This window comes from Acanthopagrus latus, chromosome 22 (genome assembly GCF_904848185.1).
Source record: "Acanthopagrus latus isolate v.2019 chromosome 22, fAcaLat1.1, whole genome shotgun sequence".
NCBI classification, from domain to species: domain Eukaryota; kingdom Metazoa; phylum Chordata; class Actinopteri; order Spariformes; family Sparidae; genus Acanthopagrus; species Acanthopagrus latus.
In genome coordinates, this window is record NC_051060.1 from 14778837 (window position 1) to 14797397 (window position 18561).

At 42.1% G+C, this 18561-nt stretch overlaps 1 protein-coding gene across 2 annotated transcripts in view; it reads right to left on the bottom strand.

Moving 5' to 3' along the window:
• The window catches only part of akap12b (A kinase (PRKA) anchor protein 12b), a 46770-nt gene that overhangs the window by 11335 nt on the left and 16874 nt on the right, over positions 1–18561 (bottom strand). The window contains exon 2 of one of the 2 annotated variants that reach the window (XM_037086312.1): positions 11800–11875. In XM_037086312.1, the coding sequence (XP_036942207.1) occupies positions 11800–11875 (76 nt within the window). Of the gene's footprint in view, positions 1–333; positions 617–11799; positions 11876–18561 lie in introns of those variants that run through there. The other variant, XM_037086313.1, reaches the window with a different exon arrangement.

Sequence of the window (18561 nt, forward strand, 5' to 3'; positions counted from 1 at the left end):
AAATCAAAGTCACCTCCAAGTAAATTCACTCGACCGTGCCGGGACGTCTACTATCCACAATGCTGACTAACCACACCCTCAGCACAACAATGCCTTGAGCGATACTCATTCATGTAGCAAGAAACTACTGCTTCAGTTTCAGACATACTTCAGTGAAATAAATCCTTTAAAGCCAGCAAATATTGTCCAAAAAGTTTTTTTTTAAAAACTATGCATCAATGCAACCACTTTTTTTTTTTTAAATTTCAGCAAAGTTGAATAAAATTTTAAATTGATAAAAAAAAACAAAAAAAAAAACAAACAAAGACCATAACCTCATTGAATCGTTCTTACCTGTCAGAGTTATTGTCCCAAGCATTGGTATAAAAGTCCCCAAATCCTTTCTCCAAAAAAAAAGAAATCACCAAAACAAAACAAATACAGAAAAGATTCAGAGGATTAAAAAAATAAGTCTACACTTGTATTTCTGTTGTTTTCCTTTGCTTTTCTGCCCACTCAATAAAATCTAGTTACTTGTATTTACTCTTCTGCGAGTCTTCTCCGTCTTGACGAGTAAACTGTATGAAGCTGTCCCCTCTTTCTCTTCCTTCCAGCACCTCTGAGCCAGTATGAACAGAAGAGAGGGCTCCACACACATTTCAACAGACTGACACACATGTCATGTTAGGACCACCCCTGCCTCCCTCTTCCTCCCACCTCCCACCTCCCTCTCCTCCCTTCAGCTGTTCTGAATGAGCCCCCCCCCCCTCCTCCTTATCCTTATCCACTCACCCTCCCTCAGACTTCCACCAGGGATGACTGGAGCTCAACATGTGACCTTTCAATGAGGAATTTGTTGCCAAAAAAACTGCAACTTTTGTAGATGTTCAAACTCCATATTACACCCCCCTCCTTCCCATCCTCGTCTTGTTTCATACACACATTGTTTCTCTGGAGAAAGGGGGGGGGGGCTCTACGGTCTCTTTATTTGGCCTTAATACCCATATGTGCCCTCAAAAGGCAGACTGTTTTCCCTCAAACAACCACCCCACCTCCTCTCCCCTTTGCTCCCCTTTCTCAGGAGGCAACCAGGCTCTCCGTCGTATCTCATGCCACTCGTTATGTCGTAGAAATGTTGAGCCTTTTCAGCATTTTGGGGCTCCCAGTCCCAAATCTTTAAAGCTAAGTTGATAAAACAGCAAAACTAAGTTCACTAAAATGCCCCAATTTGAGGCAAAGTTCAAACCAAAGGCAGACAAAAACAAAAAACCATGAACGGGGGTGCCGCCTGCCCCCTGTGAATGTTAATAGGCCCCTCTCAATTACGCCAATACAGACACATTTAATTCTGCTTTTGTCTGGGGGGGGGGAGACTGGAAGGAATGCAGATAAATCCTCAGGTAAATACCAGCATAATCAGATCTGTCACACTTCGGCATTGTCCCACAGGAATGTGTGAATTCCATCTAGAAGGCTCCCAAATGGGTGATAACAGCAGTAATCAAGTACCGTCTGAAAGTGCCCCCCCCCAACTCAAAGATGTGCATGCTTTTAAATGTGGGGGCACTGTATGCACAGCTATGATGACAAGCCTAGCTGTGATAATCAAGATAAGTGTCAGCTGTAAGCGCAAAATTAAAGTGGCAGCAACAGGGAAAACATTTGTGTGAATTCTTACTCAAAGTCTTTCTGGAATTCCCAAACTTTAAAATTCTAAGGTGCAAACAAACAAAGCTACTTAAAATTATATCATAAAAAGCTCTCAGGCAAAACGTGGGCAAAGCACATCGTCCTCTCTTTGTCTGACACCACTTCCTGTGAGTTTCTTCAGATCCATTGAATCCAAAGAGCCATGAATACCCAGATCTATGCTCGTGAATGGAAAGCTTCATGGTTTTTATCGAGCAGGAGTGAGAAAGGAGGTGTTCACGATGGCAAGACAGAAAAACAGTCATAAATCTAATAAGACGTATTATTTTCAGGGAAAAGTTCCAGATGACAGAGGAGATTCAGCTATTTCCTAACTCTTTGTAACTTTGTTATGCTTTAAGAGGTAGCAGCAAGTTTAAAGGGAAATCCTATGGTCATATCAAAAAAGAAGTATTCATTTGATGACAGTAATTTACAAAGAATTTCATTCTGACACACCACTGAGGCGTTCTGTTATTGCAGTGAGTCATCTGGTAGGTATTTAACTATCTCTACAATACTACATAATAGCCACTGTGACAGTACTGTGTATTATGCTGAGTGGACAGTGAGTCAGACTGAAGGGAATTTTAGAGTTTGGTGAGAGGCCCTCATCTTCCTTTTCCCTCCCTACTTCCTCCATATGACTCATTCTCGTCAGTCACATTCCTGGACGTCCATACATCCTGAGCGATGGTAATGTCGGCACAGCTTCAGGTTACTATGAGTGCAATGGGAAATGATGGCGTAAAAACACCGCCTAGGAGTTACAGAACAAGGGAGTCGTTTTTTAAAATTAATTAACAAACTTCAAATCCAGCTTTGAATTTGTCCTGTTAACAAGTTTGTCTAACGTTGACTTGGCCTGGTGTAACTTAAAAACACTTTGTGACGTGTTTATGACTAAGAATGCTATGAAGACTAAATAAAAACACTAACGCAGTTCTCTAAACCTACATAATTGTGTTTTCTTCCTTCTTTTCCTGTTTTGGTCTCAGTGCTAATTTGATTGACCTCTTGAGTCATATGAACCAGACTGACTTTGTTCAAACTAACAGAACAGAACGATTATAAACTTACGATTATTTACGGTATCCCAAAATCTGTGATTTTGTTCACTGCCTGAGTCATGCCTGAAAGATTTTAATCAGCAATGGCGCTTTTTCAATAATGAAGCCTCCCATGATCCCACGCTACTTTGGTTTTGTTTTGATGGCGGCAGAAATGACATTCTGTGCTTTCAAGCCTCGATCACATACGTCTTGTGCTGATTGTCACCTATGTTCGCCTTTTCAGGAACAGTATTTAAGACACGATGCAAAAAAGTGTTGTGTGTGTCTGTGTGAAAGTGGCAAGTTTGCTATGTTCACTGAGCTCTCAGCTGTCAGTCTAATAAATCAAAAACTCAAATGCAACAAATGCCACATACATGTAAACACAAGTTAAAGAGCCATCAGTTGGCTGCTTGGTCCTCACATTAGACTGATCATGTGCTTAATGCTACTGGGTTGGCTCACTGAACGACAGTCTGTTACTGTACGGAGCCTCTAATTCGTTCTTCGAACGAGAGTCTGTTGCCTAGAGAGGCTGTAGTTACTGTCAATTTGTAAATGCCCTAAATGTCCATTTGAAAGCCCTATCACCAGTCAGTATCCATTACAAGTCCCTCTCGAGGTCCCTGTTTTTATGGGACACGTTAATATGTGGAATCAAATGGCACTCTGACTGAAACTCAGAATTTCATGGGAACTTTTACTCGAAGAATTAGTCAATTATTAAAGTCGCTGCTGACTTCGTTTCCGTAATTTAACTACTTATCGGTTGATCAACTAATCACATTAGGTCTTAGTTGATCACAGACTCTCCAAAGTCACAAATATCCCGAACATATCAGGTTGAACTTTGGGGGAAATGAGCATTAAAGTATGCATGAGGCACCTGGAATAACTCATGTCAATAACACGTGATACAGCTGTAAACTACCTGACATAGAAACTGAATATAATTCTGTCAGACTAACAGGACTAACAAGCTACCTAAAGTAAAAACCGTGCCCCGACAAATCAATTTAAATATGTTCTCCTAAATTTTCTGATTAGATTCATATAGGCTGCAACCATGACATTACACTGACATCCATATTTTTTGTGTTTAAACTGCAGTTAAGTCAGGATAACACAGAGCCAAGTCTGGGGGGTTGACGCCCCACATATCTTGATAAATCACAAAACGTGCCTGAGTTGAGGAATGTCTGAGGAGGGGTGTTGAATGGTCAGGGTTGGGGGTTGGGGTGCTGGGCGGAGGGGCTTTTTGTTGCCTGCAAAGAAGTGAATGACATCATCGGACAGCACAGAAGAGAAAACGCCTCCTACTCTTCCAAGAACTGGATAGCATGATGTTGAAATAATTGGAGGAAAGGGAAACGAGGGCCTAGAGAGTGTGAAGCTGCCTGAGATCAGAGAGTTTTTCATTCAGTATGTGTCCTTTGTTCTCTATTTTTTGATTCTGTTTAGGTCCTTTCACACCATCACTTTTTATTTCCCCGAATCTACACTCCAGTCCCCTTTAATCCCTCGGCCCCCCCGCCCCCGTCTCTTCTATCCTTTCGAGCCCCCCCCCCCCCCACTCCTGCGTGTGTGTGGGCCGGAGGGATGGATAAGAATGTCGGACAGGAAACGCAGTCACTTCTTGACATCACTGCTTCCTATTCCTTTTTGCCCGTTTCCTCGAGTTACACGTCGTCCTGTACTCGGCACAGTCCGTCCAGCAAGTTTTCCGGCTCTTTTCTCCCTGAGATTACAGTACAGTACGCGATGAGCGTCGTAGATGTGACGTCTCAGATTTGAACTTTTCCTGACCACCTTTTGTTTATTTCAATCTAGCATCATGTAGCTTTCAATTGAGAGAGAATGGGTTGGTTCCATATCACCGATATTATCTGACACGCAACTGGAAACAATTACATAGCAAGAAAAACTGTGGTTTTAAATTTTGGGTGAGGTGCTGCATTTCCTTCAGAGGGGTATGTTTAGCCAGCCTCTGCCATCTGTTGTGTTTGCATTCCTGAAATATCTGCACCAGCAACTTGGCATTCCAGTTGTTGTCGCGCATCATCTCGTCTTCCAGTACAGAAAGAGGAAAATAAAACATCTCCTGGTGCTTGAAAAGACCCTGGAAATGGTGCACATTTACAAACAGGTGAATGAGAGGGACTTAACAGCTCAATTTTGCCGGTTTATGTGATTTGTTTGATCCACAGAAACGCTTCAAATGCATTTTCAAAGGTGGTCTAGAGATGAAAGGTTTGCACCAAATAGTAGAAACAGGCAGGTAAAAAAAAAAAAAAAAGCCAACGAAGATGGTTCCTGGCCCCTACCCAGCTGCAACTCATGAGAACTTGCCCCAAAAATGCTCTTCACGATTGCTGTTATCCTTCATTCTCTTCCTGGCTGCTTATTCATCTTCCTTACCTCAGTCTCATTCACGGCTCTGCTTAACATTAGGATTTGGCTGAGGTCCGTTTACATGTGCTTGAGTTACACTCAGAAGTTGTTCATCTATTTTATCTCAACTGGATGTCCGAATTTCTTTTCTTTCCTTTAACAGCCAACAGAGTGAGTAATTCTGACTGTTTCCACAACAACTTTGCTTGTTTTGGGATTTTCTAGAAACAAATGTCAGTAACTTAAGACAAGGTAGACTTAGGCAGATCACTGAAGGATCGCGTGTCCGGCATCAAGAAGATTAAGCTCAAGTCTTGCATTGGGGGGAAGTGAAAAACCTCACTTCGCTGACACATACTTGGCATTTATATAAAGATGTTATCATTGTTTGCAAAGTAAAGATGACTTATTATAGTATATGGATACTCTGTGCTTTGTATCAGGGACCTTGACGCTATTAAAGGAGGATAAGAAGGAGGGGTCAGTCGCATTCCTGGTCAATTCTCTCAATCCTCCATGTGCCTGGGGGAGGTTAGGGGTTGAGGAGGGAGATTAGGTTCCCTGATGCCGGGAAAGATGAGAGAGGAGCGCCTGCGGAGACGAGTGGATCCTGGGGGGTCTGAGAGGTCTATCATGAGTTTGACCGTATTACTGTAATGTTAGGCCCTCTGTACCTGGGACGCTCATTTTAATACTCTCAGGGATGGACTCTCGTCAAACAGTTTATATGGAAGTGATGTTAAATTCAGGTTGCTAAATCACTGTTTACACGTAAACATCAGCTGTATAAGATATGCACCGAGTTTCTGCGTCTGACAGGCGAAGCCAATATGGCAGTGCCTGAAACCTGCATTCTTTCGAAACTGGCCACTAGTTTCAAGTCTTCTTTGATGCAGCATGATGTTCACCATGGAAATTATGGTCCTATTTAGGGTGAAATAGATGTTAAAGTAGGGTATGGTTTAGGGCATGTCTAAGTGTGGTTGACAAGACGCAACCACTGTGTGTCGTCAAGATCTCAATGACTCCCAGCTCTGGTCATCCAAATATGATCACTTCTGGCAATGAACATAATGAAAAAAAATCTGAATTCTTATTTATATAAATTCTGCCTGACACAATGTTGGGCGATCATTCCATCACTTTGATCCAGACTGAAATATATCAACAACTAATGGATGAATTCCCTTTAGCTAATGGACACACATTTCGTGTTCACCAGAGGATGAATCACAATGACTCTGGAGGTCCCCCAATCATTCCTCAAGTTGATGTTTGCGGTTTTTAATTCACTGTCTTGACAAACTATTTGGCAGTTTCAGTACAGACTGTACTTTTGTGGCTCTATTTTGTTAGCATGTTAACACATGCTTTATATAAACCTGCCAGAGTTGTCAATATGCAGTATTTTAGCATGCTGATGTTAGCTCAAAGCACTGCTTTGTCCAGTTGTAGCTTTGTAGTTATATTTAACAGCCCAATCTGTTACAATAATGACTTGATGTCATTGCTTTGACAAACACTAAAAATGTCACTTCAAAAAAAGGTTTTGGAAAAGGAAATACATTTTGTTCTTGTCTATAAGTAAATACATTGTGAAAGTGAAAACATGCTGGTTAAGGTTTTTAAAAATCAAGATGAGAAGTGCACTTGAGTCCATTTTGAGTTTTTGCGGTGAAGTTAAAGTAAGCATTACAATATAATGTTTCAGCATTCAATCATCCAATTGCATATGGGGATATTGACTGAGCGTATTTTGGCAAGTGTAGTCAGCTGAGAGATTAGATTTTTGATTAGCGTGTTGTCAGCTGACCAGGTTATTGCTGACAATCTAGTCTGTCTGACCTTATCAAGCTTAATTCAAATAGCTAAAACATGATTCCGGAAAAATGAAGCTTTCTTTCTGATCAGTTAAGAGGCTGAAGCGGCAGCTGACAAACAGCAGATTTTGAATCGACTTCTCCTATTCTCCGTTGCCCTGGAGTGGATTCTTAAAGCACCCACTTTATTACAAATGACTAAATAAAACATGCCGCACAGATGAACATAATTGAACTACTGACTGGACAATGATGGATCTTGAGGGGCTGAGGGCCTTTTAAGCACTCAATCTAAAAACTCTGCCTCTCGAACACTTTCCTCTGGGATCACTTCCTTTCTCTGAGGAGAAGAAATCATTCTGACGTCTCGCAGCAAGTTGATGGATCAGCATCTGTGCAAACCCAGGACAAAAGAATTCCTCCCAGTAGTGTGAGTACAGTAGAGAAAGATGCACAAGAAGAAGGAAACATCGCCTGTAATAAGTGTTGTCAGTTGGACTGTAAAAGGAATACGGGCCAAAATTGTAACGGCTGGACTGTATTATGATGACTGTATGATGTGAATCCTTTTTGGCAGGGATCAGGCAGGGCTTAAGTGAAGGGAGAGGTCCCTTCCACAGGCGTAATGAACGTTTTGGCAACACAGCTATGTATGTCCCCCAGGGCCGGGCCCGAGTAAGTCCATCCTGGAGTTAAATCATGGCCACACACACAAATGCACACACGTCCATGCACACCTACAGTACGCACGGATTGCAATGCGTTCACCTCGTAAAAGTTAACACCTGCGACCAAAAAGATGTAAAAATGTAGCACGAAGAGACTCCAGTGAATCGCTTCTGACAATTCATGACACAACTAGGACCGCTCGTACTTTCTGATTTACTAGGACAGCTACAGTATGCAATACAATTTGTTGTATTGTACCAAATCAGGCTGTAAAATACTTACTGCTTTCATTGTCAATTAATGACTTAATGTCAGGACTTACTGTCCATCACACATTTACATAACCTAAGTTGTCTCCCATTGGCTGATTTTTCTGAGCTGAGAAACAGCATAAAAACCAACAGGCATGTCATAACATGTCGTAAGTCATTTTTACACTAGAACATACATGTGGATGAGAATTTTTTCCAGATTGTACCCTTCTCCACTTACGACAAAAGCCAGATGTTAGCGAGTGTCGGTGAGTTTCTTGTTCAGTGTGAAAGGGGAAACATGGAAATGTACTTTGGTCAATCAAATACTCAACCAATTCTCCAAACAGAAGCATGGTACAGAGAGTGAAATAAAGTTTAAATGTCAATGCTCTGTTCTTTGTTTGGACTGACAACTTAAGTATGTATGTGACACTGATTTGTACACATCCATTAATGAATTAAATCAGTCAGTTGATTTAATGAGGTGAACTGCACCCATTTGGTCCTGTGACTGGAATGAAATAAACAGACGCACATTATTTAAACCAAAGAACGATCAAATAAACACAAAACTGCCTTGAACACGCAAGAGCACACTCACAGTCAGCATTCTCTCCTCCTCAATCCTTCCAGAAAACTTCATCTGTCCTCTTTTTAGGGCCTGTGAGCCACCTGGGAGGGACCGTGAACGCTCCAGCCAGTGAATTACATCAGCTATGATGTCAGTCTTTGGGCTCCCACTGCACCCCAACGCGCCCACACCCCTGAAATTAGCAACCCAAACACACATGCGCACGTCTAAATGGAAAAACGCAGCATGCAACACATCATATTATGAGACTGACCAATAGAAAGATCAGTATGGTTTCTTTAATAACACATTATTGCTGAATACAAAAAAAAATCAAGTTAGAGAGATCAGATTCTGCAAAAAAATAAGGTGATAATGCATCTTATTTTAATCATATTTGTAAAATTGTTAACTGATGCAAAAGGTCACTGCATCAATCATGGATGCATGTGTCTTTCCTCTCTCTTTATCCGGCCCTGTGTTTACTCCTCCTGGCTATGCTTGCCTCTCTCATCTCTTTAGCAAAGAAACATTTTTGAGCTCTCCCCTCAAAAAAACTGCATGTAATATTTATTCAGTTCCTTTCTGTCTATTAACCTGAAGTAAACTCAGCATTCCTGAGCCTCAGCTCTCCTGCCTCGGTCCTTTCTCAGCCAATCTGGCACCCAAAGAATATTAAAACAAAGTCTAAGGAGGATTTTCAAACAGAGTTTGAATCGATTTGTTATCCACATTTTATCCAAAACCAGTGGCCCGCCCAAGATGGAGCACCAAGTCTTTGCTGAGAACAAAGGAGCAGCAACCAGGGAACAACAAATCTGACCTTCGATTCAGCTATTTTATCTATGCTTACTTCTCGTTTTCAATCCGGCATTTTCAGGAGTTCTTGAAAGACCAACACATGACTGCCACATCTTCTTTGCAAGCCATGGTCACCTTGTGCGAACCGGCAGATTCAGTGTTTGTATTCACAATGATCTCGGCTACTATCAGAGGGACTGGAAAATGTAACTCCACACCAATCCTCATGCTTTGATACCATTTTAAACAAATAGTTTTGGTAATTTCATTAAACAGTCCATGACAGATGATAGACTAAAATATTTTTGCTGCAACGTACAAACCTGCTCTTTTTCTTTTTCCATAAAATCAAACTATTACGAAACGTATTGACTTTCCAATTAAAATTGGCCATAAAAGTCTGCAGCAGAGACTTGTATTACGAGAATCAGTGCCTTTAATCCCTGTCGAAATGTCAGATTTAAGAATGGGTTCGATGGAAGTGAGTTAGATGTCGTATCCTGAAACACTCTCAGCTGTCATATTATCCACATAGGTGTGCGATCTGTTTGGGGTGCGGCCCTGACACTATAAACACTCTGGTGAACCTGATAGAGAGAGATTATGGCTGTGTGTTTGCATATGTGTGCGCTTGTACACACGTATGTTTGCTCATGTGTCAGTCTTTTGATCTGCAGCCTGTCTTTTGTTGTTTTTGGTCGTTATCAGAGAGGTTCCTCTGCGCTTCCTGTCTCCCACAATGCATCACTGTCTTTATCAGTGGGGCACAAGAGGTAGGGAAGAGCTGGGATGTGAAAACCCTTCCCCTATCTTTCTCCCCTCTTCTCCCATCGTGTATCTCCCTTCTTTCACTCCCCTGGCACATCTTTAATCGGTAGCCTTGAATTTCTCTCACAACATCAGCTGATTTCTACAGTTTCTCTCCTGTTTTTTGTGCTGGTGGTGAGAGTGCCAGGTTCTGTAAGGACAACATAAATCTGTGTGTGTGTGTAATGTTGCCAAATGGATCTGGACATATGTGGCATTATCATGTTTATCATATCATGAAGAAAAACATGTTTTCTTGAAGCAAGAAGAGGAGTGAAAACTGTGGAGAGCTGGAAAAAAAAATGACAAATCATCTCACGATTTTGAGGACACGCAAAACAGAAAGGTATGCGCTGCATGCTAGCAGCGACATTGTGTTTACAAGTTCAGGTTAATTGGTTTGGTGTACATGAATGCAAACGGTGCGCAGCTTCTGTTTTTGCATGCACAAGCGCACAAGATCTGAGCATGTACCCAACAAGGGAAAAATGTCATTCCACACTTTTCTGTTCTACATTTTCCCACATTACTAATTAACTTAACAGTACATGTCCACAGAGGCAATGATTTCAGCAACCAAATTACTCCCCACTAGTCTGCATGCCACATCAACTCATACACTCGGTATCTCTGCTCTGAAGAGGGTATTGAGTTACTCTATAAACGGACCGAATCGCTTCATTAAATAGCTTATTAAATAGGTTATTTGACAGAGTGGTATGTGACATATCTCTGTGTTTTAAGTAGTATAGGGTTACCGTTTCCCCTGGGCCATAACATATTATGAAGTGCGCAGGTTGCTTTGTGCGGGGCCCGGGTCATGGCCTGCTAAATATTTAGGGAGGGTGCACCGGCCCCTGCAGCCCTCCCAGATTGAGGGAGACACGATGGAAATGGTAAAGAAAATAAACAAACATGGCTTTGGAGATAGGATGGTGCTGCAGAGGATGGACAGAGCAGGTTAATGTTAATGTTAATTTAAGTGGCAGAAATCAATTTTGCCCGTTATTACCGGTTAATGGCTATCTCAGATTACTGACTTGTTGAGTCGTTCCGTTGAGTAGCTTCCACAGAGACCACAGACAGTCCTCTTCAAATATTTCTGCTCCATAAAAACAATGTTTTGACGGGTCCTTTAAACAGTGAGACAAATGAGGCCTACTTCTGGGTCCATTCGCTTCTTCGACAGAAGGATGGATTTCTAGCTCTGTGCAAAGATAGTGGGAGGTTCAAAAAGAAACATTTTTTTACAAAAACTGGCACTTCTTTAATGTTTTGACAAACTTAAAGTGATATTTCTGTTTCATAGAGGGGTGTGATCTGATCACAAATTCGTCTTGCAACTGCCCCCAAGCATAGCCTTATTCTAAGATCAAGTAGGACTATAACTTTACAAAATGGGTGCGTGTACGCAAGTTAAGAAATGGTGAAGTGAATTCAAGAAAGCATGTGCTGTGTGTGTGTGTGTGTGTGTGTGTGTGTGGCTCCTATGTGAAAAGCCAATGTAGGTGTCCCCTATGTTTTGAGAAAGGGATTATTTAAGGATCAAGTAGATCTTGCAAGACATCTGCAGGAAAGAATCTGCACACACACAAACAAGCTTACCTCCTGCCACTGCTGAAGAAACAGTACAAAATCCCAGACACAATCCCAAACAAACATTGCAACTACTTACCCCACTGACCACAGGAACACCCAAAGCCACACACTGTAAATAAACACCACTGACGGATAAGACACACAGACACAAACACACACATACGTACCTTCTGCCAGCGTGTTGTCTTCTGAGTGTCCATTCAGACTGGTCATGCTCGAGATTTGTCCATTTTTCTGCAAAGACTGAAAGAGAAAGAACACAGAAAGAGGTATGTCTAAGTTGTAAAAAAAAAAAATGTATATATTTAAAGGCATCAGTTTGAACAAATATACACAGGTGATCAAATTTTTTTCCTTTGAAGGAAACATTTTGGGAAATACTATTTTTCACTTTTTATGAGTTTGGCAAGAAAATTCATACCTTAAGTACAGGAGGTGTGTTAGCCAGGAGGCAATTAGCTTAGCTTAGCATAAAGCCTAGTAATAAGGAGAAACAGATAGACAGTCTCTGTGCAAAGTAGAAAAGCATGTCCCTCTAAAGCTCACTAACACACTCTTGCTCTCATCTGTGTATTAAATATGGTAACCCAGTAGGCAGTTAGCTTATCTAACAACAGCTAAAACTTGGTTTCACCGCTCGTTTTGCAAAGTTCAAACTACCAAAATACACCACTTTGCATCAAAAATTGAGCTAGCCACAAAAGGCTGAAGCGTAGCCTCCGGTAGCCCTAGCTGAAATGGCTAAAAATACAAACCACTAACATCTTTGAAACTCTCTCACTGACATGGCCTCATGCCTGAGCATCAAATGTGGAGCTAACCACAGAAATTAGCCAGTAGCACCTAACTCTAACCCTTTACCCAGCACCTTTATCTTGCAGTACTAACTAGTATGCTAAGAAATAAACCTACATACATCTATAAAGCTCAGCCAAAACACCGCCATGTCTGTTGACAACAAGCTGTACACCATTTGTTTAATCCCTACACACAAACTAACTTGTTTTCACATTGTTTTGATTTTCATACAAATTAGATTGTTTTAATAATGTGGTAATTATGTTAGTAAGCTTTAAAGGTAATGGAAGGAGTATTTTTAACTTTGCGACTATGCAAGTTTAGCTGTTCCCCTTGTTTCCAGCCCTGTCCAAAGCTAGACTGTGCCAAGCTGACCATCTTGTTGCTCTTGCTCCAAACTTTACACACACACAGTGGTACTAATCTCCCATCTGACTCTCAACGAGAAATCTAATGAGGCTATTTTTCCAAATGTTAAGCTCAAGGCAGTGAAGAAAATGTCAGCCTTCACCTAAGCACTAAAACTGCTGTCACTGCTCATAACCAGGGTCCACGTTTTCAAATAATGTGAACCACCAAATAAATGCCAGTTTTATGATCAGTGAAACAGCCTGCCGGGACATTATGAGATCCTTAAATGGTGTGTGTGCTGCCCCTACATTACACCATCCTTATATGGTTTTATTAGAACGTGATAAAAAATCATCATTTAAGGACATCATGACAAGGACCAAAAATGGGTAAATTCACACCAGGGGACACAAAGATCTATATATGGTAAACTGGAAGACAAACACGGAAGAAGAGCTACACAGAAATCCTACCAGAAAATATCCTAATATCTCTGCAGAAAAGGAAGAATATTGATAAGGCTGCAAATCAAGATCAAAAGGTACAACACTGTATTTAATTTGGTTTTTTTTTCATAATGTGGACTTACAAAGAAGTGAAAAAAAAACAAAACAAAACAAAAAAAACACACAGCCTGGCTCATAGCACCTTATCAGTGGATCTGGGTCCTGACAAGGGTTTATTCTGGTCGTGACCAGCCCCGACTGACAGCCGCACAATAGCAGTCAGGACGAGCTTTGTCCGTCCCGGCCAGGGGAGAGGGAACCAGAGCCTCCCCACAGAGCTGCTAATCTAACTAATGGACAACTCGGGCCCTATTCCCACCACCCCGAACTCCTCCAGGAAAGCCCTGAAAAATGACACTACAGAGGAGACACTCTGCCTGGGACAGGTTGGAGGGATGCACTAAAGAGATGAGAAAAAGAGAGTGAGAGCCGGATTGAGGAGGGGAGGAAGGGAGGGGTGGTCATCGAGGGGGAAGAGGGGCCGTCCTACATGTTGTTGGAACTGTTTGAGGGGGAACGTAACAAAGGCCAACTCTGTGAGGAGCAGTGTGAGGCTTATTCAATCAACTGCTTGTCCCTTCAATGAAACTTCAATTTGACTTCTTTCTACTATCCAGTGACAGCCGTGTCATGCGGCGGGTCTAAAATAAGCTCCAACACTCAACAGTAATTTCTGTCTTCTCTTCAACTTTTTCTCCAGTCGTTTCTTTCACAGACAAGCACCTGGTGCATTCGCATCGAGCTTCAGTCAGCAGAAAACAGATCAAAATGAGATGGCTTTGTTGACACGGTGGCCATTAGCGGTTATAGATTTGATGACGTCTTATCAACATCCAAAAACTTAATGCAACAATCGGCCTCGTCTGCTACCGCCTAAGTGTTCCCCAGCAGAACAGCAAACAGAAATAGAGAACCTCATTAGATCGCGTGCATTACGATTCCTTAAGTGCTCACAGTGCCATTCGCATGTTGTTACTGAGGAGCTAGATTCAGGATGAAGATACTGAAGTACAGTAAGTGCACGCCACCCTAGCTCAAAGGTTGTCTGGACCCTACGTCCTTCCTTACGGAAAAAAAAACAAAAAAAACGTGAGCACTGGATGTCATTTGTAGTTCAAGTCACGACCAGATGATCAGGGATCAGTGCAGAGGAAAACCCATAATAGAAAGTCCCATGATTATAGTTTACAGGAAACAAGCCAGACAATGTTCTGTTTGGGTTGTTGTCAACAAGATGCTATTGAGAGAATAGCTGAATTACTGGAACTAAAAAGCAAAACTTGGAAGTCTTTACATACCAAAACTCATCTAAATGTCACATCCCGATAAACAAAGGCAGCCATGGAGGATATGAAATCAGATAAATCATCATTAGATTTTGGGAGCCTTTACACCCACACACGTACTCACACACAGTGATTTAAATGCGTTCACACGGAGGACGATGGTCCTGTCGTTTCAGTCCTTTTTAAAGTTGCCAGGACTCTGGATCAGATCTGGTGTGTGAGCCATCAGCTGACCTCCAGACCTGCAGCGACCCCGCCCTCCCCTAGTATGTCTCATGACTGGCATTCCCAGCATTCCTTGCCCTCTTCTTCTAAATTCCAAAGATCCCCCACCCCCCCACCCCCAACACCTGACTCCATCCTCTTATTTTAGCCCACCACCCACAAATGGTCATCCTTTTACCACCTCTGTCTCTAAGTGGTGATGCCACACCTTCTTCTGGGCATCAATGAAAGTGTAAGACAGGACACATCCCTCACTGTCAGACAGAACTTGGGATGAGGATGTGGGATCTCAACATAGGAGGATCTCTTGGGTTTTATGTCCACTTTAGATGATTTTGTTCCCTATATGCTCTGAGTTAGAAGCACTGGTTGTAAGACTGGTCCTGGTGTTTGACATGTTCAACCAGAGACCTTCCATTGAAGACTGCCATGTCCCCCAACGTTATCCAAGTGTTTTAGTTGTCTCACATTAACTTTAAACCAACCTCTCTAACCTGGAGGTTTATAGCTGCGACCAGGAGCTCTGTAGGTCGCTCTGTCAATACATGGGTGGAAAAAATGTTGCCACCATTTGGCGGCCACATTTTTCGCCGTAGGAGGATGAAATTTTAATAACTGAATAACTTCTTAATGGATTCACAAATTTTGGTCATGAGCCCAATGACAGCTGATCAGCCGGGCATGCCAGCTGGCTAAAAGCGGGTTTGACATTAGGAGTGCCCCATAACCCCCCAAACAGATTCCCATAACATGACCAAACTTTTTTTTAATTAGATAATTATAACTTTAATTTACCAGCTGCTAATATAACCTTAATAATCTTGGACCAGCTGTCTGTAGACGGGTTGCGTTTTGTGTCGGCCCTCCTCTCATATCCCACCCATACAGAGTGAAGTCCTTGTTGATATTATATGAAGTGCAGCTTCAGTGCGTCATTCCAGTGAACTGAAACTGACCTGACTCCAAGAAAAAAAAAAGATATCTACAGCTTCGCCTGAGCTGCTCTGAATTCCTTTCATTTCCCAGACAGAATGTGTTGAAGTTTCGCTGCCAGTTGTGCATTTTTTGACGTCTGCTCGGTCAACATGGTCTGCCGCAAAACGCCTAAAGACGGACTCAGACCTGCTCCAAGCGGGCGCGAAGGAAAGGTCACAAAACAAAACGGCTGCTAAAGTAAACAACAGCAGGGAGGAAACGGTTTCTGTCTGGTTTCTGTGTGATGTGATCTGATTTGAAATGTGCTATTGGAGAACACTTCAACAGCCTTTATTTTCTGACTGAGAAAAGTTATCATTCCTCTAATATCTTATAGAGTTCAACAGTAATACATAACTCCTGCAGTCTCATATTTCAGCTCTTTTCATTTGCTCTCGGTCGCATCTTCATTTATCACAAGAGACTAATTACCCACAAAGGACAATTTCATTTCTCTCGTTCCCTCTCTCACTTGAGTGTTTACACATCCATCAGGCGCTTTGTCAGCCAGCAGACCTATGTGGCACTTACTGTAGACGCCGAGTCACTGTTCAGACTTATAAACAACTTCTGGCTTTTGTTTACTCAAACAAATTAAATCAGATTGCCAATAAATGGTGGTAAAGACAATGCTGAAGGCTTAACTCACAAATCCCTCCTTTATCTGTAATAAAGGACAGGGCTGGTGGATGTTCTGTAGTTTTCTTACTGTCAACACATCAGTTGAAACTAAAGATGAACTCATCCCAAGAACTTGTATTCCTTGTGTAGCCAAGGCCTGACACACTACATTCTTCTATGCCGTAAACCTCCATCGTCGTCCAGAAAACTCAAACCAAAACACATCAGGCAGCCACACTGTTGCACTGGCTCACCTGCTCCTTCGTGACGATGAACAAGGGCACTGCAGCTTCTCCCAATGGAATTCCCGATTTCCCTGTTTGAGTAGCATTTGCTAAAATCCACAGTGCTCAGCTGTTTTAATTACCCGAAGATTTAATTCTTACATTTGTGACCCACATTGACTTCTTTATTAAGAACCCATGAGCTGAGACAGAGAGAGACGGACACATGATGGTTTCATGTGATTTGTTGACAATCAGGAAAAACAGCTTAGAATAGCAGCAGAATCATCCCACAAATCAAAACAATAAAATGTCCCCAATACGAGCCACACGGCAGGGAGTGTGGGGGGGATTTACTCCGAGAAGCAAGCAGATCGTGTCTATGAGAAGTAAAATCATCTTTGGTGCCTCTTAAATCACAAAAGGTCTCAGTCAACTCGTTGTGATCAGATAAACTTTAAAATCTTCCCATCTGATTGTCTACAATAAGAGTGACCTTAAGAAGAAGGGGGAGAAGATTTTCTTATGATCTTTTCAGTCACTTAACCTTGTTCTGCGCTCACTTTCATCCTTAATTTCTCTTTGACTCTTACATCCCCTTATCTGCCTCTCTCATTTACTTCTTGGCTACACCAGGTCAGAAGAAGGAGATTTATGTTCCTTAAAACCAAACGGAGGACCAGCAGAGAGAGGAGGAGGAGGAGGTGGAGGAGGAGGAGGAGGAGGAGGAGGAGGAGGAGGAGGAGAAGGAGGAGGAGGAGGGGGTTAATGGAGACGAAAAGGATGACGCGGCTGGCAAATCACATCATAAACCCCAGTGTCTCTTCTCAGAACAGGCAGAGAGAAGAGGCTGAACTTAGTGTTGGAGAAGACATTTCCTTTACCTTTATTTAAATCTGATAAAAACAGACTACAGGAGTAGTTCAAGGGACCATCAAATCGTGGGTTGAATTGATCACGGCTATCGCGTGTAGGATTATTCCCAAATGAGCGTAAGCACGCAAATGCAAACTTGCACCGGGAGATAACAGGCTTTAAAGACTCTCTGTGGGGTCGTAGATTGTTTCGTGACAGTCAACCTCAAGACCTCTGAACCCTGAGGTGTGGACAGAGTCCTGGGGGAGACGAAAGGAGGACGTCTGGGGGGGGGGGGGCGACTGGGAGAATGGAAGGCAGAAAGATAAAGAGAGGTGAAAGCAAGAGATGTGAAGATAGAAAGAGAGGGGAGATGAGAAGCAGAGAGCCAGGGTGAGGAGCGAAAAAGAAGCCAGGAATGCAGGAAAGTAGTCCTTCGCTAGTGGCTCACTTTAGAGTCATATCATGTTCACTCAATCATCCTGTTGGCGTCTATAAGTAAGGCTTATTGTTTCTTTTTGTTCTTACTGATTTTCTTTTAACAGTAGCTGTGTTGCCACTGCAGGAACGTTCCCCAGGACTTTTGTAGGAACTGAACTTGTTTCCACCGCAGGGACCAGGGTGAAAAATCTTAATCTTTAACCTTTAATAAGTCCCTGTTTGGACAGTAGTACCTCCCAAAATCAGTAATGGTACGTAACTACGTAAATTTACACAGTGACTATACATAAGTACAATTTTGAGGGACTCAAAATGTATGTTTCCGTTTTCTGATACTCTTTTATTTGCAATCCGCCACTCCACACGCTGCATCATCTTTTTAAATGGGTTTTTATTGGTTTTTTTAATTTTTAATCAGTGTCCAAAGTACAGGAACTTGCAGGGCGAAGTATGTGGTCAAACATTTCACTTCAGCCGCCAAGTCAGTTCTAACCTTCTTTTGTTAATGAGGTTCAGCCTGTAATAACTGCCCGGATGCTTTCACGCCTCCAAGAAAGAACAAGAGAGACATGTCATTCGATTTCTCTCCAGCTGCCAACTTAATCAAGATCATCTGATTCAATCCTGATTAAATCACCAGCTCCACC